Below are 25898 nucleotides of genomic sequence, written 5' to 3'. Positions count from 1 at the left end.
AAATCATGGAAAATGTTGGAAACCACTATCTTCATTCAGGGCAGTGGTTTGTACTCAAGTTTAGTATATGTCTTACTTTTATTCTCTACAGTTACTATATTGCATACATTGTTGTGTTGTTTATATTTCAGTTGCTGGTCAATCCAATGGTCGTGCACGGTCTGACCCAACTCATCAGCACCACAGTCTGATGTTGCCTCATGCTGGAGCTGGAAACGGTGGCAATGCTGCTGCAGGGAGCCAGGGTCTGCAACACCACCAGCAATCAGTGCTGGAGGAAGACAGTTGCTCCACATCTGGGCTATCTCATTCTACATCTGGGATGTCTCATTTCACTTCCATGGATTGCGAAAGCCCATCCTCTTCTATTCTGGGCCAGTCGAGGCCGCCGCCAGCCCATCAGCACAGAAACAGCGGATCCTCTGCTCTGCACTCTGGGAACAGTGGCCGCCACAACCCTCTCCAGCAACAGCAGGCACAGCTTCAACATCAGCTATCCCAGCATGCTCATTATCAGTCTCAGCAAGTGCCACAGCATAATTTGGTTGGCCATATGCATGGCTGGGTCGGCACAGAGCCTGCACTCTCACGACATTTTTCTGGTGGAACTCAGCAAATGTCAAACAACTCAGGGGTTGTCTTGGGAGGAGTCATCTTCACCCAGCCCTCAGGACACCCTTACCTCCCCAGAAATCAGCAGCCCTCTTCCTCGTCTACCTCTTCATCGTCACTCCATCACGCTGGTCTCATCTCCCCCTCATCGACTGTGATCATCGGTAGTACTGTTTATGAAACTTCAGGAGTCCCGCTAGCCATTCATCGAACACTGGGTCACTTTGACTCGCAACAGGTTTTACTGTCATCCTCCTCATCATCTCTTTCGTCTTCCAACCATCCCGTAGACTTGTCCAACTTTTCATCACTTCATAGTGGCTCCTCTCAGAGTCTAGTCTCTGTCCCTGGCCAGCACCACCACCTTCACCACCCTCAGGTCCAACAGAACCATCCTCAGCAGCACTCCCTGCTGACCAGCCCGACTATGCTAGTGGGGCACACAACTTCTGTGGGAGGGGTCCCCACGGATATAATCACTGCCAACGCTCAGCCAATGAGTATAGCGTCATTAGGTTACTCAACCCAGTACACAACGTTTCCTCAACAAACTTGGCAACAGCCAGTTATTGGACCCAATGGGACTTATCCTTTCACAATTGCAGACACTGCCACCCCTATAGGTCATGACAATGGAAGTGTCCAGAGAACTCACAGTTCCTCTGATAGAGGAGATGAATCGCCTATGGTGGGTGTCTGTATTCAGCAAAGCCCAGTTGCCAGTCACTGATACAGCTATGCGCTACTATGCTTAGACTTAAGTAGCATTGCAAATCATTTTTCGGCATTAATTTAGTTTTCACTACTTCTAGTTGGCGGCAAGCTTCCAGGGGATCATTAAGTAAGGGATCTAACAAAGTGTGTCTCTGGAGGTGCACTCTGTTTGGATAGCCGACGCAACTGAAAATAACCTTCTGATTCATCTGGATTTTCAAATGTGTCTATTCCAACTAGTGGATTATTTATGTGCTGTTAGCCCAGGTGCTGCTTTCTTCAAAATTATCCATGTTAAACATTGGATGAAAGCATGGGATACTGTTATACAGAAGTCAGTCCAATGAACTTCTACCAACAAAACAATCTTGTGCTCAAGCCTTGGAATAAATGTGATCCTGTCTCTTTTCAATGTACAGAAATCTAGTGACTTGTTCTTCTTTTTCTTTGGTAAACCTAATAGAAAGACCAGTTCTGAAACTGAGGATAAACTTCTGTATTGTTTTTTTTTTTTTTTCTATTCTATATATACAAAATTTTTTAAAAGTATTCCAAGAAAACCCCTGGTATGCATACATTTTGGCAATTCATTTAAAAACCACACAAAAAAAAAGGCCATGGAAAATCTTCATGCAGCTTCTGTGGTGAGGACAGAAGAGGCCAGCCTCCTGCTGGTGTTTTGTCACTGACCTAAACTGTCATTTATGAACACTGTTCCTCTGATTGGCTGAGACTCCCCAACTGAGAGTTTCACCCTTTGAATAAATACTAATACACCAGTTTTTGCTGAGAATAAATCTGTTGGATAAGGAGCTGAACGTCTTTCTTAATTATTACAATTTAACTCTTGAGTTAAACATGTTGATTATAGTGATTAACTCTATGGCAAGGGGAATAAAGCAAATTTGATGGCAGTGGAAGGGCAAAGGTTACTGCTGTAAGTAAAAAAAAAAAAATAATTATATTGGATATTATATATATATAAAAGATTTGAAATAGGAAAATAGATTATTGAAATGATACAAGAGCCTGCTAAATGCTGAAGTGATTCAAATCAAAGGGAAGTAAGCAAAAACTAATTTTAAAAAAGTTAGTATTGAAATGCCAAAAACAGTTATGTCCCTGTTGCTGTATGAGGTATGTAGCCTGAGCCAAGTTTTCATGTGATGTTCTAGAACAGATGACATTTCATGCATATACGTATGTATACACCATTGTATTACAATCTTTCATCTGACATGTTTGATCCTTGTTAGGATTTTTTTATTTTTGTCCTTTATTATTTGTTTTCAATTTATCTACAATATTGTTTTGAGAGAATGACAAACCTCCCCCCGTCCGCCCGCCCCAAGAAAGTGGGAAGATCCTAGGGGTGTGAAAATGAGCCCCCCTTACCCCAGAAATGGAAAATCCCCAGGGGTGTGTGCTAGTCTTGCTTTGAGATACCATTACTTTCAAGTCAGTGTGGGCCCATGTTATATCGTCATGCAACAAGGGTGATGCACACCTAAAGGTCTGACACTGAAGGGAAACAAATATTTTTGTGACAACCCATGTACATTTTGTAGTGTGCACCAATATGTCTGCTGCTGCAAGCCATACTAGTCTCTCCAGGCCCCCCCCCCCTCCCCCCCGCCCTTTTTTTTTCTTCTCATTCTTGCTTTAAGCTTCATTTTTGTTGTTTTACTGTTTTGAATTTTTTCTTGTTCATTACATTTTTAAAAAAATAGGAGAAAATTTAGTTGATTTTTGAAGCACTTGAAATTTGAGCTGTCGTTATGTTGCCCATGTTTCTCTTGTCACTATTGTTTTGCCCTGCCTGACATCTATAATGAAAGGGAAGTCATGCACCTTTTTTTTTTTTTTTTTGGGTTGCAAAGTTGGTTAGTGCTGTAAAACAGTATTGCCCTTTCTTCTATATACACAGTTGAGATAAACTTAAAGAGGAAGTAATATTTAGAACAATTTTTTAAACTTCATATAAAGAAGAGGACGTTTGATTGAATCAATAACTGCAGCAAACACATTTGTTAAGCTGACAAGACTTTCTCTGACCTACCTTAATGAATACATTTTACATTATTTCTGGATTTTAGTTTAAAATATACATGAAATATTGCAATTTAAAAAAAAATCTCTATTTGAGGAATGGTCCACCAAAAAAAAAAGGAATATTTTCTTTCTTTCCTTTAATCATGCAAATGTGGACTAGGTTGTCTGTACTTGTATAATATTCAAGTATCTTTGAGTTTTAAAAATGCATAGACCTTACTTACTTTAATCAGTATCAGTTTGTCTAATAGATAAAACAGAGGGGGAAAAAACTAACATATTAAATCAGGCATTAATTTATTGGCTAAAAAAAAATCGTTGCTATTTTTACTTGATTGAAAATGCCTCTCTCTCTCTCTCTCTCTCTCTCCCCCCCCCCCTTTCCTCCTGTTTGTTTTCTTTAGGGTGTCTTTAGTTTGCAGGCAGCTTCTGGCGTCCTTTGTTTGTACTGAACTGAGCTTGTTCCTCTACAGCTGGTCACCATGTCAGCAATCTTAGTTTTCTGGTCTTTCATCTCTGTACAGTTTGTTCATATCTATGTGTTGACCATTGGACCAGAACATCATTATTGCCCTTTAGTCAGTGGAGAAAGGGAAAGTTACCTTTAAAAAAAAAAATGTGTACTTTTGACAATGATCTAGGTAGTTATTAAGATAGTTTCAACATGACTTGCCCTGAAAATAACCTGTTAGGCCTGGTAGCATGTTTTCTATTAGCTTGGTTCAGGTCTTGTACACTTCTTTTCAAAATAAAATAACAATCGGACTAACAAAGCATCATGAATTCATTTTTATTTAGTTAAGTTCATATGGGGAGGGAACAAATGTATGCACTGTTAAAACTAGAAAATCAAACTCTTTGAAAAAGCTTGACCCAAATTACAATCCTTACAGTGACTTGCTTTGAAAATAACTCCTTTGTTAGCATTGGTTGCTGCTGCTGCTATTTCTGAGCTAGCATTGGATGCTTGCTTATTTCTATTTGGTCGGATGGGTGTAGACCACTGGCTAGACAAAATATAGTCAACCTTTTTGTTTTTTAGAGGCCCCACAGTTCGATTGAAAAATTTAAGTTATCCGGTCAGAAGGATGCTGTGTCAAATACTGTGTGCATTGTCAGTTAGATAAAAACATAAGCTCTACGTTTTGTTAGGTTTTTCTTCATTATGATAAAGTTGAATAGGTTTAAATTAGAAAAGGTCTTTGATCAGTTTCATAAAAGGCTGTATTTGGTAACATGTCCAGTATGCGCTTTCTTGTCTGATGTACAAACATTTTAATTTCATTTGTATATAATGTGTTTTCAAGATATTTTAGAGAGGAAAATTAAAGATATATCACATGCTGTTTTTTTTTTTTTTTTTTAGCTCCCAGCTAGTTTCAGGAGTTTAGTTTATGCAAGATTAACAAGTTCTAAAAATATATACTTATATAATAAATAACAGAATTTCAGAGAAGCCAATTTAGGATATGCTATTAGTGTCATTTTTTTAATTATCAAACATCAAAGCCAAAACAATTATTTCTATGAGTATCTTTTAACTTGGCTAAGAACAGCCAGATGAGAAGACACAATGTACAAGTGATTCTCTCATATTTTATGATCTATCCAATAGTCTCTTGTAGTTTGCTAGCACATTGGACTTTCTCACATTTGTCTTCTATTTCAATGAGATACTGTAACACAAGGCCTTGATGCAAGCTAACACTCCAATGTCTCTCTACAGAGAGGGTGTGTGAGAGGCATGAATGCAAGTGGCTCTTAATAGTAACTGTACATTTGATCCAACTTGAAGGTTGTTACACAGTCTACAATGTATATAGGACATGTTAACTATCTGTGATGCAGTTAATATGTTTGTATTTTTTAATTATTTTAACTCTGTTCCATCTAGACCATGTCATTTGTACTGTCAGAAGTTTGTGTCAAACGGAACTATCATCCTTTTTAAATGGGGGAAAAAAAATGTTACCTTGTATATGCTAAGAGGGTTCTGTTTATTTAAATTTTTATAATTTTAGTTATTATTATTATTATTATTAATTTTGCACATTTTTAATCTATATTTTGTTCCTGATGTATGTCTTTGAGAGAGCCATCTACAACATAAAGTTTGATGTGCAAGTGTGAGCCTAAATATTTAATTATTTCTACTTCATCACTGCACCCATGGAGTTATGGCTTCAACAAGCTGCTGTATTTGTGGCCTATGGTAGCTAAGCATAGATTGTGCAAAGGAATTGGTTCTCCAGAGAAGTGCAGATAGAAAAGTCTGCAGTCTTGATACAGTGCTCTCTACTCAAGATAGTTTAGCACAAAGTTGTATTCAGTTTTTCAAAAGCATTGAATTTTTTTTTTTTGGTTTATCACATAATTAATAATATCATTGAAGCTAGATTTTTACAAAAAGATGTCAAAATCTCTTTTTTTTTTTTTCACCCACATCTAACATTTATACCTTAAGTAGATCATTATATAAAAGTTTTATATAGCAAATTAACCATTATGCAATGAAAAATATGAAATATAATTTTTTTTATTTTTGCTGTTACTTGAAGCCCCCAAAGAAAACACAACACACCAGCTAAAGGCCACACTGAGCAGTGTGTAGACTTGGCTGTCATAGAATGTGTGAGAGACAATATATCTAATAGGCATTGTTTGTTAAGGGCTCTGTTCGTTGGTCTTCATCTGGTAGTCACTGCACCTCTCACCATGTAAACATTCTATTTGTATTGGTTCAACTGCTTCATTCAGTATATTCAAACTTTCACACCAGCCATTCATTTCCATTTGATTCCCATGATTTGCACTCACACACACACACAGGTTGAAGTTCTTGTGTTCTGCTAAAACAGACATTGATGTTCAAATTTGACCCAAATCTCTGCCCCACCCAGCGTTCATATCCAAGTTTCTTTGCAATTCTTTCTGATGTTGATTTTTGTTTGTTTGTTTACACACTTCGAAAAATGAAAAACATGAAAATTGGTTACACTAATAACTAAGTTTTAGATTGTGAGGCACTGTCTGTCAAAATCAGTCACTTGCTGAAAAGGTCAACAATTATCTTTTTTTTTTGTGTGTGTGAGTGTGCACTAAAGCTGATTATATTTTGGTTTTTAAGTAAATTGAATGATTATTTGTTGATTATTTAATTTTGTAAGGGTGCAAATCTTGCAAGGGACTGGTTTTATCAGATAGTGTTATTAAAACTTAGTATTCAAGTTGCTGGCTGGAACAATTAATATCCATTTCTGAGTTACAATGACAGGATGACTTCACTAGGCCATAGGATTTAGTGTATCTAGTTACAGTAAACAAAATTAATAAAAGACTATAGGTCCAAGTTGAAGGAAGTCATGCATTAATAGAGTTGTCTGCAATATAATTATTGGCATCTAGATTCTAGTTTTTAATTATAAAACTAGAAGTGTACACCATTGTAAACCCAGCTACATCATACATCTCTGTGACACTTTAAACACAGCCATCAGTGAAATTTAGTGTCCAGATGTTTTAGGTAATAAATGTTTGAATGTATGTTGATTGGCGTTCTGACAAATGTTAAAACTTGCTTTTTTTCCTGCTGTATACAGTTTTCCAGACTGCAGAGACTATCCTACAGCTTAAAGACTTAATTGCTGGCTAGAGGTATTATATAAGAATTCTGGACTAGGTGCAATAATATAGTTCAGAAACAGCACTCATGGTGCAATCCTTCTTTAACCTTGGCTTCAAGTCATTAATACACAAACCTTATATAGGAATGAACTGCATTGTAGGCCAAGTTTATACTTTCTTTCTGCTAGGATGATGTTCATAGTTTAATACAGTTACAGAAACACAATCTTACAATTCAGCATCTACCATTACATGTAGACCCATCTCAGGAATAGCTACAAATACACGTTAGCACCAACATAAATTGTAACTTCCCACCTAATATTTATATCTTATGCCTATGGTGTACGAGTCTTTATCATACTATCATTTTAGAGTCTTTAGTTCGATAAGTTAGTTATTTGTAAGACTGAATTTTTTTAAACTTGGTAGACATGTATTATCTCATCGCAGACTCATTTATTTCAAAAGATTTTAACATCAATTTTTTTATTTTATGCTTTCTTTACTTTTAGTGAACTGGTTTATTTTAGAAAGGAAAAGTTTTAAAATGTAATATATTTTAATTTTTTTTTTTTAATTATTTTTTTATTTTTCAAATTGAAATAAATGTTTTAAGTTAGTGCCCACTTGTGTAGGTAAGATGTAGTTTTATACATAGATAATGTTTTACTGAAGTTGTCCCATTCTGCAAAGGGATGGATTAAAGTGTTTTGTTAGTTTACTGTATCAGCCAGCCCTCCCCTCTTCATGTTTGAGCTGTATTTATTGTGTAGATGAGGGTTTTGGCTCCTGTTTGTATTATACTGTACACATGATTGATTCTGTGGTGAGTTTGTTTGTACATAACAGTGAGTGATTTATTTGAATCATGTCATTCAGTTTATTTGGACATCTGTAAATAGCACATTGGATGAACCATGATCAGAATATAACTGTTTTAAACACTGGATTATGACTTCCTTGTTTTTTGATTAATATCAGTGTGTATGAAATGATGTCTTTGTCTAGAGGATTGTTGAGTCCAGTCCAATCTGGACAATATGTCGCTGCCTTGTGTTTTACTGTTTTGTCTTGACTACATTTTACTGTCTCTTGACTGCTTCTTTGCATTACACCTTTGGACAAGCCTTTTAAACGGATTCACTGTTTTGATGATTAAACATTTGGACAACCCTTTACTGATTCACGGTTATGATTAAACATTTGGACAACCCTTTACTGATTCATGGTTATGATTAAACATTTGGACAACCCTTTACTGATTCATGGTTATGATTAAACATTAGGACAACCCTTTACTGATTCACTGTTTTGATAATTAAACATTTGGACAACCCTTTACTGATTTATGGTTATGATTAAACATTTGGACAACCCTTTACTGATTCATGGTTATGATTAAACATTTGGACAACCCTTTACTGATTCATGGTTATGATTAAACATTTGGACCACCCTTTGCTGATTCACTGTTATGATAACCATTAGGACAACGCTTTACTGATTCACTGTTATGATAACCATTAGGACAACCCTTTACTGATTCACTGTTATGATAACCATTAGGACAACCCTTTACTGATTCACTGTTATGATAACCATTAGGACAACCCTTTACTGATTCACTGTTATGATAACCAATAGGACAACCCTTTACTGATTCACTGTTATGATGACCATTAGGACAACCCTTTACTGATTCACTGTTATGCTAATTAAACAGTAATACCAAGGTAAAACAAAAAAAGGCAGATAGAAGGGTCTTCTATGCGAGTCCTAGTGGACCTAAAAATTGGGTACTAAACTAAAAGACTTGCAATGATGAGTTGCTACTGTTGGAATTTTCTCTTATATTGACAACTTGAAATACTGACGAAAACAAACAAAAGCATACTAGTACATGATTCACAAGATTTTATATTTCGTGAGGTTAGGCGCCCTGCTTGGTTGAAAAACACTCTACTAAAACGTGTCGGGGAGATAGACCTAATACATCTAGAGTTAGTGCTACTGGTTCTGGTAGATTTAAGGCGAGTGCACCGGACATTTTTCAAAAGCGAAATGAAGCTAGTAAAGCGTGGCTTCTTGAAAATATGCATAACTTTCAGAGTGCGCATGCTCCCATCATAAGAGGAAGTCCACCATCTTCTTTTATAATTTGAGAAATTCGTCGGCCTGTACAATCACTAAATAAATAAATGAAGTCGTGAAATTTGATTTGTTCATCTCCGTGTTAGCCTTGCAATTAATATATTGATATTCACAAACGCCATTTAAGTCTTCAGAAAAGCTACAACAGGCATTCTGTGGTCGTCGGTTACTTTGTGGTAACAGCATAGCTATAATTTATTTTAATTGCAGTCACACGTCCCACAGCACTCAACGGTTTGATTGCCGTCTTCGACATTGATATTGCGGCCTTCGACTTGAGTGGACCTCTCTGTGAGTCGAGCGTTCTTAGGTATTTTCACCCTGATCTGGACGCAGTCATCGCAGATGTCCCTGGCCCTGCCGTATCGTATGATGTCTCCGCTTCTTTGGGAGCCGGGGCAAACCTCCCGCTTCCTGGTGTAGACCTCGGTTAGGTCGAGCGAGGACTCGGTCTGCATTTCTGTGCAGTCTGATATGTCCAACGGCTTGACCGCCTGTGAGATCGTCCTCTTCTTTCCAGAGCCCCCGGGAGCACCTTTGGCCGAGCTGCACCTGCAGTCATCCCAGTCCGTGTTCCTTATCTTCCTGCCAGTCAGGCACGCGTTGGCTAGGCATCTGTCCGTCTGGATGCACTTGGAGGGAGAGATGTTCGTAGCGGCGACCTGGGTGCCCACGTGACTCTGCCCCTCCGTTCCCTTCACCCGCATACACTCGCACCAGACGTAGTCATCGCTACTGTTGTGTCGCTTGTACGCCTTGGTGGGCTGGCGCTTGGCTGTGCCGTATAAGATGATGTCGCCCTCCGTACACTGCCCAGACTGGCCAGTCTGAACCACATCGCTGGACTGAATGTCCGTGGACTTGACTTGTTGGTGGAAAGCTCCACACCCCTCCCTGTAAATAGTGTAAATTAATTATTTACACTGGTGTCAAAAAAGTTCAATATTTTAGATTTTAGTGCTATAAAGTAACAAGTAAAATGTTAAAATAATAATACTCCCTCCTTTATGCAGCTGATGACTTCGTGTAAGAGCGATTACTTTGCTCTTAACTAATGAAAGACATTTTTTAAAAAAATGGGAACGGGTTCTTCCTGGAAAAAAAATCCTGGTTACACCAATGTAGTTTGAGATATGGTATAGAAGATCCTTAGCTACGCCACTGTGTGAAAGCAAAATATCAACCCTAAGCAAGAGTACAAAGCAAATTTGTTACTATTAAATACATATATACCCCGTATTTGAAAACTACAAAGACAAAACCAAGGATAAAAATTAAAATTTACTAGGTGTCCGGGCCAACCTGGGCATAAGTTCCACAAGGCCCTATGTTCCATGAGAAACCCAAAGGAATGATAATGATGATGATGAAGGTATCTCAAAAAGGGAAGAAATAGTACTTGACTGAAGTGGTGGTATCCGCTGAATTAGTCCCCTTTATAGATTGTCGTCCGAGGCTTATTATATTTTTAATTACATGACTAATCCAAATAATTTTAATATAAGCTTTTTTTTTTAATTTTTTTTTTTATTTTGCTTGTTTCTATATTAGAAGAAAGAAAGGTTAAGAAATGGCCAGCGGGTAGCAGCCAGCAATGTGACTGTTCCAATAAACAAGAATGCCCTTTGTTACACTTATATTTACATATAATAATACCAGTTGTACAAAATAAAGTCTTAGGGTAAATAAGACAAATGTAGATGACATATCGTTAAGACTCCCTAAATAAAACAAAAAAAAACTTTCCGCAGGAAAATGAAGAGACAGAGGACGTGATGGGAAGACATCAAAGAATGGACGGAACAATTAATGAACAATCAATGAAATAGACACTAGTCGAGGCGAAAGTTCGATAGGAATGGAGAAAGACGGTTGAATTATCATTTATGGTGCCTTAACAGTCCCACAGACTAAGAGATAGGTGAAGATGAAAAACAAGCAAAAAAAAAAAAAAAAAAAAAACTACATATTTGTTACCGCTATGTTACATTAATAAAAAAAATAAATACGATCAACTTATAAGAGTTGACAGAGGAGAACCAAAAATACACATTTGAGGACTCGTAGATCTGTCAACAACGAACTACACGTAGGTCTTATAATTTCATTTCTCCAGAAGTTCAGATACAGATCGTCCTCTTTTTGGTTTAACTGAATTTCACAGTGCATAGTTTGCCAAAGTCACTGACCCATATATGTTCATGGCTACGACAACGGGTACTACACAAACTAGTAGGCACTAAAAGTCTTCCAGAAGTTCTTGATGTAAAGTCGGAATGTACAAACGTTCTTATGGCTTAGTTTTAAAGTCTCCATGTTCCCCGCATGTTTGATCAAACTCGAATTAAGTTATTCACCAGGCTTGTCCCGTAATAATAAAATGATATTGGCCCATTTTTATAAGACAGCAGTTGCTTATGATCCATACATAAATGAAGAGACAGAGGGATAGGCCTATAACACATTCACACTCAGGTGTGTCACGTGTGTCACTGTTGCCTGCACAGACTCCTCAAGCTCCTCAAGTACATACGAAATCATTCAAATACTCCAGACTTTATAGTTAATGACCAGCTTTCTTACGTTGTCTGTACCCCCAGTCTCTCCCTCTCTCTCTCTCCATTATCTGGTTCTCCTTCAATGACTGTCTGGTAGAGTTTAGCCCAACACTAAAGGTTCAAAATATGGGTCTTTGACAACCTCTTTATTTCACTATCACCCACGACTAAAACTTCTAAAATGAATAGAAAAGTATTTCCCTTACTAAAATATGCACCGTCTTTAGCCTGACTGTGCCCTAACAGATCGTTTATTTCTAGATCTATTGAGGTAAAAAAGCAAATGTTCTATACATAAAAAAATACATATAAACTTCTGCAAAACTTATATGAATGTCTCTAAGACATAAACGCCAAAACATCCTACTTTGATGTTTTGCTTCCCCTCCCACACCATTTTTAAAAATCCTCTTGATGTTATAGGGTGTGCGCTAAGTAAAAAAAAAAAAAATCCAACTTTTTAAACTAACCTGTTTTCAGCACAGGAGACATGATATTCTTGTTTTTTGGGACAGTCACATTGCTGGCTGCTATCCGCTGGCCATTTCTTAACCTTTCTTAGTTTGTAGTCGAATCGACAGAATGACCCGCTGGCGGCTAACGAAGGGCCAGTTTGCACCGACTCGCTGGACCCTATCTCCCGAGGATCAGCCTGTATTTGAAAGTCTTTGGGTTCCCCGGAGCAGATCTTGTTCCCGCAGCAAGCCCTGGGGGTGTCGCAGCAGTGATTCCACGAACGCCTACCCGACTTGCAGCGCACTCTGTCGGAGCATCTCTTCGGAAGCTGCGCGCTCCTTTCCCTCAGGGAGGGCCCCGTCTGCGTGGAGTGCGGTTCGGCGATGTCCGTGGCTCGCACCTGATGTGTGAAGTCTTTTGGGTGGGAACCGTCGCCTACTGTGTTGACTGGCTTGATGCTGGCGTCAAATATGGACTTGCCGCTGGCTTCTTCTGAGGCCTCTGCGACGCTGTATCGTTTGGTGGCTTGTCGCTGTTGAGGCATTTCTTTTCTTTCTGTAACGTACATTTTACTTCTGCTAGGAGAATGGGGTCTTTTCTTACGGAATATCTCTACGCTGTCAACGCTTACTCTGCACTGGCGGTTATTCTCCATTTTGAAATGTGAAAATCTGTGCAGAAAAAAAAGTGCAAAAAATATTCTTATAAGTGCTTTCTTTCCTGTTGCCTTAATCAGCCAGTGGGAAAAACGTATTAGAATTAGAGTATAATTAACAAAAATGACATTGTTAATAGGCCCTAAGCCTTCCTCGTAATAATCTTTTTTTTTATTTAAAGGCATATCTGTGATGTATAAGAGAAAAAAGGGATTCCCAAACTTATTCCTTAACGTAACACTTCGTACCGGTCATGGGCGTAGCCAGGGGGGGGGGTTCTTGGGGTTCAAACCCCCCCCCCCCGAAATGAAATTCCCCCCCCGGGGGGGGGGGGAACGGAATTAAGTGACTGATTTTTGCTTTCATTTTGTTTATTTTAGGTGAGATTTTAATACTAAATCATCACTTACCACAGCACAGCCGAGGCAGTTTTGAGTTAAAAACCCTCTACCAGGGGGTTTTGAGTTTAAATCCCCCTACCAGGGGGTTTTGAGATTTAAAAAAACCCTATCAGGGGGTTTTGAGATACAAATCCCTCTACTAGGGGGCTTTGAGTTTAAACCCCCTACAGGGGGGTTTGAATTTTAAACCCCCTACCAGAGGTTTTTGCAGTTAAATCCCCCTCTTCTATAAAACAAAACAAAAAAAAAATGCAAACAACAATCCCCAAATTCCAACAGCACAGTTGAGGAAGATTTTGATTTTAAAACCCCCTCCAAAATTTACGATAAACCCCCATCTTCAATATAAAAAAAGCAAATTACATACTCAAAATTCTATGAGCGTAGCCAAAGGGGTTTTGAGTTAACCCCCCTCCCTTTCCAGTTGGGGTTTGAAGCTAAAAAGTACCTCTTCAATATAAAAAAAAGCAAATTACACACTATAAAATCTATGAGCGTAGCCAAAGGGGTTTTGAGTTTAAATCCCCCTCCTCCAGATGGCTTTTTCTTTAAAGTTTAAAACCCCTCCAGATGGTTTTGAGTTTAAAATTCCCCTACAGAGCGTTTAGAGTTGAAAACCTTTCTCTTCAATATTATTTTAAAGCAAACTACAGTCACCAAATTCTAAGATCGTAGCTAAATGATGTTTTGAATTAAAAACAAAACAAAAGAACTCCATAGATTTCTTAGTTTAAAACCCCTCAACAGATGATTTGACGAAAAAACTTTCCTTTTCGATATAAAATCTAAAGCGAAATACAGGCATGTAATTCCAAGAGCGTAGTCAAGAAAGGTTACAAATTTCTACCAGTGGCTTGGGCTCCATTAATAAAGTGTGAGTAGTCTTCTGCCGAAATTGAAAATCATTAAATGTGTCTCAACAAAGATGGCTAAGACAGATTTTAGGAGTCAGTCATAGAGATCGGGTCTAAATCAAAGAAATCATATGCCGAACTGGGAGTCGAATCCTTAGTAAGGTTGTGACAGAGCGTCGCATGAGGTTTTGCGGGACATGTTCTCACACAAAATGAATTACGCGGAAACAGCTTGCCGGAAAATACGGCGCGAGAGGGTCTAAGTCAGTAAGAATAGCACATTAGATTTTTGAAATAAAACTTTTTAATAGCAAGATAATGCACAGTAGATACCTCAGAATATGCATTTTGTTGGCTTTCAATACCAGAAATAGTGCTCGGCGGCGGGGCTTCGCCCCGCGCTGGGGGAGCGCTGCGAACTCCCCCAGACCCCCTTGCTAGCAAGGGCGGGGAGTCTACAATAAGCAATAAATGTCTTCCGAAGGGGTCAGAATGTAATAAAGATTAATAATGTACAGACACACACATATATATATATAATTTTTTTCCGCGTGGGGGGGGGGGTTCGGGGGGAATCCCCCCCCAAAACCCTCCCCGAAAAAAAATCCTGGCTACGCCCATGGTACCGGTACATTCTGAGTATTTAGCGGAACACTTTGCTTATTTTTTTAGAGAGATTAATTAACGTGGTGGCCTACAAATTAATTATTCCAGTAGTTCGTGGAAAACCTATTCAGGCCTCTCGGAACACAGTTTGGGAAACACTGAGTTATGGTATTATATCTCAAAGTGACCTGTCACGACTGGAGTGTGTGTCATTGTGTTCATCTATAAATAACATTCGTGACAGCGCTCCAACTGCTGCCAGCTACTTTCCTCTATGCCAGTAAGGGCAAAATGGCGCATGAGTGGATCTTTATAGCGCTTCTGAAGGGCCCCTCTGTTACGCCATGCTGGTTAAGTGTTCGACTCAGCTCATCTGACGAATGATAAGTAGTGATTCTGTCCACACCAACCCGAAAGAAAAACCCTTGCCAAAGACAGGCGCAAAAGATGAAAAAGATAACTCAAATAGACCCCCTGTGGACAACGGCATTGTCTGCATTAGATCATGATTGATTAGATGTGACAAAATATGTAGGTCGAAATTGGGTTTGCGTGACTGTGTGAAACACAACGCTTGAATCCTTAATCTTCAGAAGCGAAGGCATTGTTATCGAGTGTGTGTGTGTGTTGCATAGTTGTGGTAGGCCTATTATATCCAAGGAAAAAAACAAAGTTCTCTAGACACACTAAGAAACAAATCAATGTATAAAATAATGTATTATGTATAGATCTAGAGTCTAGATCTATTTTAGGTACCGGCTGATCACTAGATCTGGATCAGACCTAAGAGTAGCGGATCAGAATACATGAAAAAAAGTATGCGGAATTCTCTTATCTTATATAATACAGACGTTACTTCAAAAAAGATGATGCTCACGCGTCATGCATTAATTTAGTCATAATGCATATTGACCAACGACTTAAATTCTGCCAAGTCCTGGCTGGCTCAGGACACACTTTCCATGCACTAATAGCAGTAGGGAAGAAGGAGCATTTGTACAAATTAAGAATTTGTCTTAGCATATGGAACGAAGAATGTGCCTTAATCGTTGTGTCTTTCTGAGTATTTTTTTAGATTTTGTTTTTGTATTTGAAGATGCTTAGATCAGATATAGTCTCTAAATGGCTATAGGCATATCATCTAGTCAACATAGAAACCAGCTACTGAATCATAATAGATCTAGAATGACTAAAGTGATTCTAAGTTTCTCTACCTGTTACGGTGTTAGATTAAAAAAAAAAGTTTCGATCAATCAAGCCAAAATTGAAGTTCTTAGATGTAGACTATTATAGTTTTTAGAATATTGTTCCTTGTGGAAGTGTATAGGCTACTGCTTTCAAGCTGTCACATCTATAATTGTTTGTTTTTTTTTAGTTATTTTTTTATGATTTTTTTAAAATGTATTATAGATGTGACAGCTTTATGGGGCAATGAACCATGTTGTTGGCCAGCCTTCAAATGACGTAATCTAAATAGGAAATATGGTTCGTTTGCATCGCTCTGGGATTTTCCTTTCAGACGATGATGCGAAGCAAAGATTCTACGATTTAGTAATGAAAACCCATAGACATGGAAATATATAGGCCTATCTCTGGCATTTTACGTCTCGAGAGACAATATTTTCCCTTTGCAACTTCTTATGTGGCTAAAGAAGCCAATATAAATATATATAGGTCTGTAAATAAATAATAATTAAAATAAATCTGCCTCACTTAAGTTAATGAAGTATGCCTAAATTCTTGGGTGTTGTGCAAACCATTATTTGTCTGCTAACTTGATATTGTATCGAATTCTGTTTGACGATTGTAACAAAAGCCCCTGATATAGGACGAACCATTTATGTTCGGAACGTTACTGTGATTTTCAAGCTTAAATAAATAAATGTATCCAGATTGGGCATAAACCAAAACTACAAAGCTATTAATCAGGGTACTCCTCTACGCTGATAATGCAGCTATTGTTGCTGAATCTGCTACTCAGACTCTGGTTGTGTAAAGTTTGCTTCATGCCAGAAGTTTGGCTTATGCATCAGTCAAAGCACAAACAAAAGCAATGCTCTTTACATGGCCATTAAGGCCAATAATTTAAGGGCCAACCTCTGGAAATAGTTGAGCTTTTTTGCTACTCTTGGTAGGAAAAAAGGCTTAAAATATCTTATTCCACCACCGATGCTTAAGTATTAGAATGACTTCAATGACACATAGATACCCATAGGACCTAATTATCTTAATATCTCTGGAAGTATCGTCTGTAATTTAAGTAGGATTCTTTAAATAAGGTGGCAAGATAAAATAACAGATGAGGAAGTGCCGCGGACATTAGCGCTGTTATCAGTTGCAAGGCCGGACTTAGGCATCTGACAAAATAGTTTCTTGCAGGGCAGGAGTGGGGGGAGGGGGGGGGTATACGTTTCTTGATATTCCCAGTATCCGAATAACCATTTATCGCAGCGTATTCCTCCACTAGCGCACCAGGGGACGGGCTAATTAGAGCCTAGCTCGTGGGCGCCAAACAGGCCGCCCGACGCAGCCCGCGCCAGTCAGTCCAGTCTTTGCCCAAAGAGAGACCCGCGAATCAGCCGGGGCCAAGGAGATCCCAGCCAACCCTCGAGTTGGTGTCCAGCGCTATCCGCTTTTCGGAGATCCCGTTAGGTCTCTTACTCACCGTTGCTCCGGGGGGGGGGGCATTGAACATTACCCTTTTGATGTGATTTTACTCTCGCTGACTGACATCAGTAGCCAGCAACCATTAGCCTTGGCCACTCTAAACGAGCAGGGGTGTTCACCCGGCGACCACGCTGAGGTGGTACTGGAACGCCGACTTAGGCATAGACAAACTAGGCAGCCGCCTAGTGCCTCAAATTGATGGGGACCTCGCACAGGGCACAAACATAATTTATTTAGAGAATAAATAGCTAAATGTTTAATGCTAATGTGTGAGTACACTAGATTGTAAACAAATTACTTTGTTTTAGTTTTTCGCTATTTTTTATTTTCCTATTTTATTTGGGGCCCTCCAATTATCTAAGGCCGGCCCAGTCAGCAGTAGACGCCTTAGCTGGCTTAAACATGTTCACATGGTCGACTCCCTCATGATATTTTGTATAATAGAAGGCAGTTGTGTATCAAGGCCTCTTAAGTCACATGAGAAGTTGCAAAGGGGGAAAAAAATCGTCTCTCGCGACTTAAAACGCCACAGAATATTTACAGAACAAGTGCTAGAAAAATATTTGCAAGAAGTCTTTCAAGTCAGTTTTGTGCAATAAAGTTCTTCCATTAACAGTCCAATTAATGGTATTAAAAGGGCATGAGGATTAGACCTTTTGTATGTCTATTGTATGTTTACAATAGATAGTTCGTGTACGTGTACAGATCCAAATGTATATAGGCCTACTATACATATTCCTTTGTGTGTACATCTATGATATATTTATTTATTCAGCTCTTTACTGAATGAAAAAAAAAACAACATATATATACCATCGACTGGCTAAAAAACAACATATAAATGTGTCAAATAGTGTAGTTTTATTTTACTTAAAGTATTTAACCTCCAAACCCCACTGGCTACGCTTATGGTAATTGTACTTTTTTTTTACTTAATGGTATTATAACTGTAGTTTTTAAAATTTATTTTAACTTAATGGTATTGAATTTCAAACGCCACTGGCTACGATCATGGAACTTGTAAATGTTTTGCTTAAATTTTTGTGAAGGGGCTTTATGACCTCATCCCTCCTTTTTTTTTTTTTAAACTCATTAGACCACAGACCTATGTATTTGACTTTCAGAAATGGCTACATAAAGAAAAGAAACAAAACATGAAGTTTCTTCTAAGTTGTTTATTGTTGAATCCAAATATTTAGTTGTCTTGTTACACATATCCAAAAGCAGACAATCTTTCTGTCTCTTCAAGTTACTCCGAAAACTTTCCTTTGTTCCTAACTAAGTCAATGACAAGGGCAACTAACAATAGGAGATAAAACATGTACTATATGACATTGAATATTGTATATTTAGGTAAGTTTTATGAAGCTAAATCAAAGGTATCCTAAGGGAGTGGTAATAGGAGTAACCATGCACCATAGGTCAGGAACCCCCCTCATTTATTTTCGGGAAACACAACATACCTCCTGACCCCACTGGAAAAAACATTACCGACCATTAACTTTAACTATGAATAATTTGAATGTATGTAGCATCAAAATTTAAATGTTTTTTTTTTAAATCTATTATACAAATATAATTTGATTATCTAATACTATTTTATATGCTTCCTCCCCAAACCAAATTTTAATTTGAATACTTATATTTTTGAACAATTATTTAAAAAAAAACTGCCTTCACATACCTAGCATTGCATCCTTCAGTAATTAAGGTTATATCACAATAATAAAATTATTTTTTCAATTTATTTTGAAATAACTTCGGCTGCTGTAAAAAAAAATATTTAAGAATTTGTCCTAATTGTTCAAACTCTAGTAACTGGTAGATGATCTAAAATGGGTTTTCATCTGGCTGGTCAGGGGGTGGATTGGGCTGCATTGATTTGAAGGTTTGCGTCTCCACACTTGGACCACTGTTTGGTTTCCTCTTCCTCCTATAAGGCCTGTGACCTTGGTTCTCTCCCTCTTCTTCCTTCATCTCCCCCTCCTGTGACTCGATGCTGCCAACTGGGCTGGGTAAGTTGATCCCAGAGGATGTAAAGTTTTTGTACTTGCCCTGAAATGGCCCCCGCGCCTGGGGATCTGAAATGAGAAATGAATGTTTCTGATGAGATGAACAAAACAAGGATCAAAGCAGGAAGACTCCTGTCAAAGACTCCTGTCAAAGAATCCTAGTTCACAGTAATGCCTTATATATATATATAGGTTAAAAAGTGTATGGGCAGAATTGTCCCTTACAGCACTTAATTGGAATCATTGATGAAGTCCATTTAGGGTTGGACATCAGTAGGCCCCCATGAAGCCTTAGACAAGGGGTGGGTCATGACCCCTTTGGGGGTCGATTGGCAATTTGCCAGGGGTCGCCGAAGACCATCGAAAATATGGATTGTTAATGCCTATTCTACTATTGCTGTGTGTGTGTGTCGAGGCAAAGTGTGGGATTGTAAAAAGGGATCGCGAGCTTAAAAGGTTGAGAACCGCTGCCACAGACAGTATTTCAAGGCAGAAATGAAAACTAAGTAAATACATAAAATGATTTTTGTTAACTAGGACTGCTGTGTTGTCATAGAAACAGACAGTGTATGCTTCCTGAAGAACTACAAGTCACACTTATCAACAAATCTTAAGTTGCAACTGAATACAAATTAAACTCTTTCTGTAGCAAGCTATAAAATTTAGTCTCAACACAAAATAGCAAGGTGGCTGAGTGGTCAAGCACTTGGCTTTTGAGCTGCGAGGTCTCAGGTTCGACTCTTGGTGCTGACTGGGATTTTAAACTTTGGTATTTTAAGAAAGTCCCCAAGTCCACCCAAGTTTAATGGGTACCAGACATTAGTAGGTGAATGTAATTGTGGTTGTGCTGGCCACATGAAACTCGGCCATAGAAACAAAATGACCTTTACATCATCTGACTATTGATCACAAGGTCTGAAATGGGGTACTCAGCACAACACTAGCTGTGTTATCACTTTTGGTTGACTTTAAGGACAGTGCGAAAAAAAATACAAATCTATCCAATGAGTAAAATTGTAAAGTATTTAAGAAAAATATATAGTTACTTCATGACCAGATTACTTTGAATCAATAAAGTGCCCATAGGGATACATGTTATTGTTACTTTATGACCAGATTACATAAGAGTCAATAAAGTGCGCATAGGGATACATGTTATTGTTACTTTATGACCAGATTACTTAAGATTCAATAAAGTGCCCATAGGGATACATGTTATTGATACCAGATTACTTAGTTTGAGTAAAAGTGACCATTGTAATACATTTTTTTTTACTTTAGGACCAGATTACTTAGTTAAAAATTTGTTATGATTTCATTCTCATTTCGGACAAGGGAAGGAAGGCAGCTGACCTGAAGTACTTTCCTTTTGGTAATTAGTGACTGTGATGCTTTCTTTTGCTTTTGCAACATGTCTGAAATTCAAAATGAAGTCAATTAGATAGTAATGTGAATATAGTTAAGTTTGTGGCCCTGGCTTGTGCAAAGCTTTTTATCTCCATAATTTATTTCCCTTAATCAATATCAAAATAATTAATTAATTAGCACTAATCAATTAATTAACTGGTTAATTTTTTGATGGATTCATGTTTTGCTAGGGACAATGATTAATTGTGCAAAGTTTCACCTTGATGTGAGAAATGGAAGTAGGAGAAATAAAGTGTACAAAAATTGTATCAGACAGACAGAATGAGATGATATAAGCTTTGTACAAAAATATTGTTATGAACGCTAAAACAACAGAAAAAGACCTGCTAAGTCATTGGTTTACCTGGCTGATTCAGGCAACCCATTCCATGCTCTAATAGCACCAGGGTTTTATATTTTAGAGAGAGAGAGTACATGATTTTTAAATTAATTAAAAAATTTTTTTAAAGAAAATATGTTGCTAATTAATAATAAAATTTAAACTATATACAAACAATGCAGGCTCAGAGTGCTGGGAGAACATAAATGACCACACAAAAAAAGAAAAGATTTAAAATATTGAACTAACAAGTACTTCTTTGAAAAGCTAAATATGTTTCTAGTCTGAAATCTATTAAAAGCCTATATTATATACTATATATTTTTTCTTGTGTTGGCTCCACAACCACCCTCACTCTCCAATTAATAAGTCTGTTGATGGAGCAGGCCTACCTACTACAAATAAAGAACTCTGAGAATGGCAAGCGGCAGAAACAGCATGTGAAAGATTTTGACTAGACAGACGGAACGAGTTGATATAGGCTCAGTAGAAAAGGGAAATAATTAAAATTGTTTACCAACCTAAACTCTCCTTTCTCATGGTCTCTTGTGCCCTTTGGCTCTTCATAACTAGCTGTTGCATACTGGCGGTACTCTTGACTAGGTGTGTGCTTCAAAAAAGCTGTACTTCTCTTATTCCCTGCGTTTCTTGGATCTATTTTACTATCTGTCATTGACTTCTGTTGAAGCTGATCAGCAGTGGTGTAGGGCCTGGCATAGATTTCATAATCCTTCTCCAGTTTTGTCAGCTCTTCATATCTCTTATAATAGGCGTATAAACTCTTGTTTTCTGATATCATATCATTAATGCTTAAATCTCCCCAAGTTGCATCCTCTTCTGGATATTCATCCTCACTAAAAGTTGGCTTAATTGGGGGAAATGGTTCCATCAACATCAAGGAATCCCCCGGCTGGGCATCAATGCTTGGATTGATATCTGTCGCTGCCACTTGAATCTCAACTTCACAAGTTTCAACAATCTCAGATTCTGGAAACTTTCGTGGCTGTTCAGAATCCGAGTTGTCAAATTTGAAAGCATGGCCTATCTTCTCACTTGTATTTGCCGCCTCTGTTGATCTTTTGATAATAGGTTCTAGAAGGAGCAGAGAAGACCCAGTTTGGACATTGTTGCTCGGGCAGATGTCCTCAGGGTGGACTTGCATGTCAAAATTATGTTTCTGTGTTTTTCGCATTCTCAGCTGGCATTCGCACATAGTTATATGATCAATGTCAAGGACATGTCCAGTGTAAGTCTTCTCCTCTCCTGTCTGAGAAGCTTCACTGCCGCAGATGTCATCTAGGTTGAGCTGTATAGCACATTCGGCGTATGTTGGAGGGACGTAGGGCCTTGGGGACTCGCAGGCACAAGTGTTCCAAAGTTTATGACCCATTTTGATTTCTTTATTACGAGGGGGCAAGAGGCTTGTTCTGAGTTCAAGGGAGGAGCCAGTCTGCACTTCGTTGGACTCATTGATTTCATTGGGATGAACTTGGTGCTCAAAGTCTAGGAAGTGTTTGTCCTCAGCGTCACCAGGCATGTTGGGCTCACACTCGGGGCACTTTCCTTTCAAGGATCGTTTGGAGGGAGAATTAGGTCTTGACCTTCTTCCCTGTCTCTGCTTCACTGAACTTAGCTGAGGGTGCTCCGTTATGATCTGATCAACATCTCCCAAGGTGGCGTCCTCCATCTCCGAGGTTCCGTCAGCACTGTTGTTATTTCTGTTGCTCAGCAGATCAAAGTGTAAGTTTACAGGGTCACTTATCATCTTAAGTATGGTAATAAACTCAGAGAAATTTGTAACTGATTTATCAGGCAAGGAATCAGTCTGAATATAAGAAACAAATCCAGTATTAAAACAATTTCTCTGACAAATATAGCCATTGTTAGTCTCCAATTGGTCCACAATAGGACTACAGCATAACAAGTCGCATCCATGTGCATTTGAATTTTCATTGCCATCTGCATCTTTAACTTGGGATAAAGACTTGGGCTTGTGGTTTCCAATATAAACATAATCTCCTATCATCTCTACATGTTGAAAAGGAAGTTTTGTAGCCTTCAGATTTGTGGGTTGCTGTACATTGTTGGTTTCACTTTTAGATTTGGACATTGATCTTCCATTGGCATTCAGCTTGGTGGTAGACCGCGTCACTGTTTTTTGCACAAGTTCATTCAACGTGCCATTGGTGATGACAAGACGTTTGGTCTTGGGATCTTTCCTAACAAAGCACTCAGTTTCACAAATAAGCTGCCTGGTTTCATCAGAGCTCGGCACTTTCTCCTTATCCTCTAGATACAGTCTGCGCTTCTGACTGATGAGCTCAAATATTCCTTTGGAGTTCAGATGAAGTGGATTAGGCCGAATATAGGTGGTGTGGATCATCAGATTTTCTTTGGGGCTTTCTATAGTTAACTGTCTGGTCATGTCTGGGACGTAGGAAGACAATGCAAGAGGGTCATGGTAAGTATGGAGTGACAAAGGGAAGGCGCTATCTGGTTTGATTTTCTTCTTTGCTGAAGCTTTTCCTTGTGGCTTTTTCATCTTTTTTGGCTCAGTAGACACAGGTGATTTTTTAGTTGGCAGCTTATTAACATCTGTCCAGCTTTTAGTCTTCTTGCCTTTGAAGGTTATACCAGGAGGTTGAAGTATGTATTGGGCACCAATATGGTCATGCTGGCCAGGGGAGGATTTCCTTAAGACTTTTTCTTGACTGTTTGATATTTTTAATTTGCTACTTGCTCTAGTTTTTGGTGATTTCAAACTAGGACTTCTGATTTTTTTAAATTTAGGACTGAAAGATCTTGAGATAGATGATTTTGGGCTGGAACTCCTAGACTTTGCTCTGAAAGGTTTGGGGATTCTTGTTTTGGGACGAGAACTTCTGGAAGAACTAGAACTTCTAGACTTAAGACTTACAGCTCTGGACAATGGTAGTTTTGAACTGGAATTCTGGGACTTGGGGCTGGAATTTCGAGACTTGGGACTGAAATTTTTATGATTAAATTTGGAACCACAATTTTTAGACTTAGATTTTGGACTAATAGCTTTCGACTTTGGCGATTTAGGGCTTAAAGTTTTAGATTTGGATAATTTGGGGCTTTTAGATTTTGGTAATCTAGGACTGGGACTTCTAGTTTTGGGGCTTGTTTTGATATAAGTTGGTGATTTTGGAGAAAGACGTCTGGTTTTCGGTGATGCTGGCTGTTCATAATCATTATTGATGCTAGTTCCAGACAGTTTACCCAGCCGAGCACAAACTCGTGTGATCGGCACGTATCTTCTTGCTTTACACTCACTTATCTTCCTGGTCCTGCTGGACAGATTTTGTACATTGACAGACTTGGAAGCAGTCGTAGAACACTGCTGGGGCACAAAGTAACGAGGGGACTGCTGCATAGCCTCCTTTGCATTTTTCCCGCCTAAATCTTGATCGTTTATGGAAGTTTGGCTGACGGAATAATTGGAAGACATGGTTTCTGTTTCTGAGCTGTTGATATTAGGTGGTGTGTAATAGTCTCTCCATGTATTGGCCATGATGGCTTCTTTAGGAATGGAGATCACATGGTTCCCTTCAAATATGACCAAGTCAGCTTGTGTCTTTTTTGGATTGGGATCTTTTTCATAAATGATGACCCCCTCTCTGGCAACTTTAGGAGAGGGCCTGGTTTCTCTGTCTCTGATAGTCACAGGGTTAGAGGACGATGAATTGCCACTGTTGTTTGTGTTTGCGGTAGCTCCAGTTTCAAGATAGCTCAATGTAGAAACTTTATGATACAGAGAACTGAATAAAATGTTGAGTTTATTTGAATCTCCACAGGTGATACTTGTATACAATTGTTTGTCATGACTTACATATTTATTGGATATTTCATATGCAGAGTTTCTAGATTTTTCTTCCTCATCCACTGTGATAAACTGCTCGGACTGTCGACTGCTGCAGTTGTTTTCATCATACCCTGTTGTGGCCATGTACTCCAAGCCTCTAAGGTTTTGCTCGTCTAAAATGTGTTCGATGTTTTCTGCCATTTTTTTCAGTTCAGAAATGTAGTTAGCTGTCACCTCAGCATAGCTTTCGGATCTGGCCTTGTCAACAACTTCGCCAGAGTTACACATTGCTGAATTCTCCTGGCTGCAACTTTTCAACACAGTAATATGTTGGGGCTCTTCTAGTAGGACTGCATCCAACTGCAGGTTTTCTACAGATGGCCCTGGTGTCTCTTCCAAAAGGAATTCAGTATGGCACTGGCAACAGCACGGTATACCACTACTCTCTGCAACAACACTGGAGTCATGGTACTGACCAGTGGCCACAGCACTATCTTCCGGAACCGGACCCCAGGCAGCATGCATAAGCTGGCTGTCTGATTTGATTGGTATGAAGTAGGTGTTTTGTTCTGCCCTGAAACGGGCCTGGATATCTTCCCCAATGGAATCTTCCTCTGTCTCATTATCTCTATGCTCAGCATCTGTTTGACCAGTTTTGTTTGTGAGTGATGGTAATCTCACCACCCCGTCCCCCTCTTGACAACTGGAATCATTCTGACTCGATTCTTCACTAGTTCTTTGTGGTGTAACATGGTCTTCTCCAGTAGCTCTACTTTCGTTGACTTCACAGCAATTTTTCTTACAGCCGTAATCCTCCGCTCCTACTGAGCCTTGCTCAAATTCCTGTTTTGCATTTGTAAAATGTCCTTTGTCTTCTGCTCCCAGGTCAAGATGACATTTAAGCTGATCACCTCTGGCGTCCATTAATTCCGGTGAGTTGGGACAGGGCATTAATGGCT

At 38.7% G+C, this 25898-nt stretch overlaps 3 protein-coding genes across 7 annotated transcripts in view; 1 reads left to right on the top strand and 2 right to left on the bottom strand.

The window, feature by feature from the left end:
• The window catches only part of LOC106071903 (dual specificity tyrosine-phosphorylation-regulated kinase 1B-like), a 40798-nt gene extending 32846 nt beyond the window's left edge, over positions 1-7952 (top strand). For all 5 annotated transcript variants that reach the window (XM_056010000.1, XM_013232122.2, XM_013232125.2 and 2 more), the window contains exon 9: positions 132-7952. In XM_056010000.1, the coding sequence (XP_055865975.1) occupies positions 132-1342 (1211 nt within the window). In that variant the 3' untranslated portion in view covers positions 1343-7952. The remainder of the gene's footprint in view (positions 1-131) is intronic.
• Positions 7953-8902: 950 nt separating this feature from the next.
• Positions 8903-16154, bottom strand: LOC106071902 (uncharacterized). Its single transcript, XM_056011023.1, has 3 exons — positions 15902-16154; positions 12185-12841; positions 8903-10050 (listed from the first exon to the last, which is right to left on the bottom strand). The coding sequence occupies exons 2-3, from the start codon at positions 12823-12825 to the stop codon at positions 9357-9359; spliced, it is 1335 nt and encodes a 444-aa protein (XP_055866998.1). The 5' UTR covers positions 12826-12841; positions 15902-16154; the 3' UTR covers positions 8903-9356.
• Positions 16155-19018: 2864 nt separating this feature from the next.
• LOC106071900 (uncharacterized) lies at positions 19019-25890 on the bottom strand. The gene is made up of 3 exons (XM_056010258.1): positions 21635-25890; positions 20720-20781; positions 19019-19435 (listed from the first exon to the last, which is right to left on the bottom strand). Exons 1-3 carry the CDS (start codon positions 25888-25890, stop codon positions 19185-19187), a joined length of 4569 nt encoding a protein of 1522 aa, XP_055866233.1. The 3' UTR covers positions 19019-19184.
• Between the last annotated feature and the right edge of the window lie 8 nt (positions 25891-25898).

Source organism: Biomphalaria glabrata, chromosome 14 (assembly GCF_947242115.1).
Source record: "Biomphalaria glabrata chromosome 14, xgBioGlab47.1, whole genome shotgun sequence".
Lineage (NCBI taxonomy): Eukaryota > Metazoa > Mollusca > Gastropoda > Planorbidae > Biomphalaria > Biomphalaria glabrata.
The sequence above is the reverse complement of the archived record's forward strand: the minus strand, read 5'-3'. Positions and strand labels throughout refer to the sequence as shown.

What these genes read in the sequence shown, in the direction of transcription:
- LOC106071900 (XM_056010258.1), bottom strand. Translation starts at nt 25,890, where the DNA reads ATGCCCTGTCCCAACTCACCGGAATTAATGGACGCCAGAGGTGATCAG. An exon ending in CATGAGAAAGGAGAGTTTAG is followed by an intron (nt 20,782 to 21,634) that starts GTTGGTAAACAA and finishes TTTGAATTTCAG; the next exon opens with ACATGTTGCAAAAGCAAAAG. An exon ending in CCAAAAGGAAAGTACTTCAG is followed by an intron (nt 19,436 to 20,719) that starts GTCAGCTGCCTT and finishes TTCTCATTTCAG; the next exon opens with ATCCCCAGGCGCGGGGGCCA.
- LOC106071902 (XM_056011023.1), bottom strand. Translation starts at nt 12,825, where the DNA reads ATGGAGAATAACCGCCAGTGCAGAGTAAGCGTTGACAGCGTAGAGATA. An exon ending in GTCTCCTGTGCTGAAAACAG is followed by an intron (nt 10,051 to 12,184) that starts GTTAGTTTAAAA and finishes CACTATTTACAG; the next exon opens with GGAGGGGTGTGGAGCTTTCC.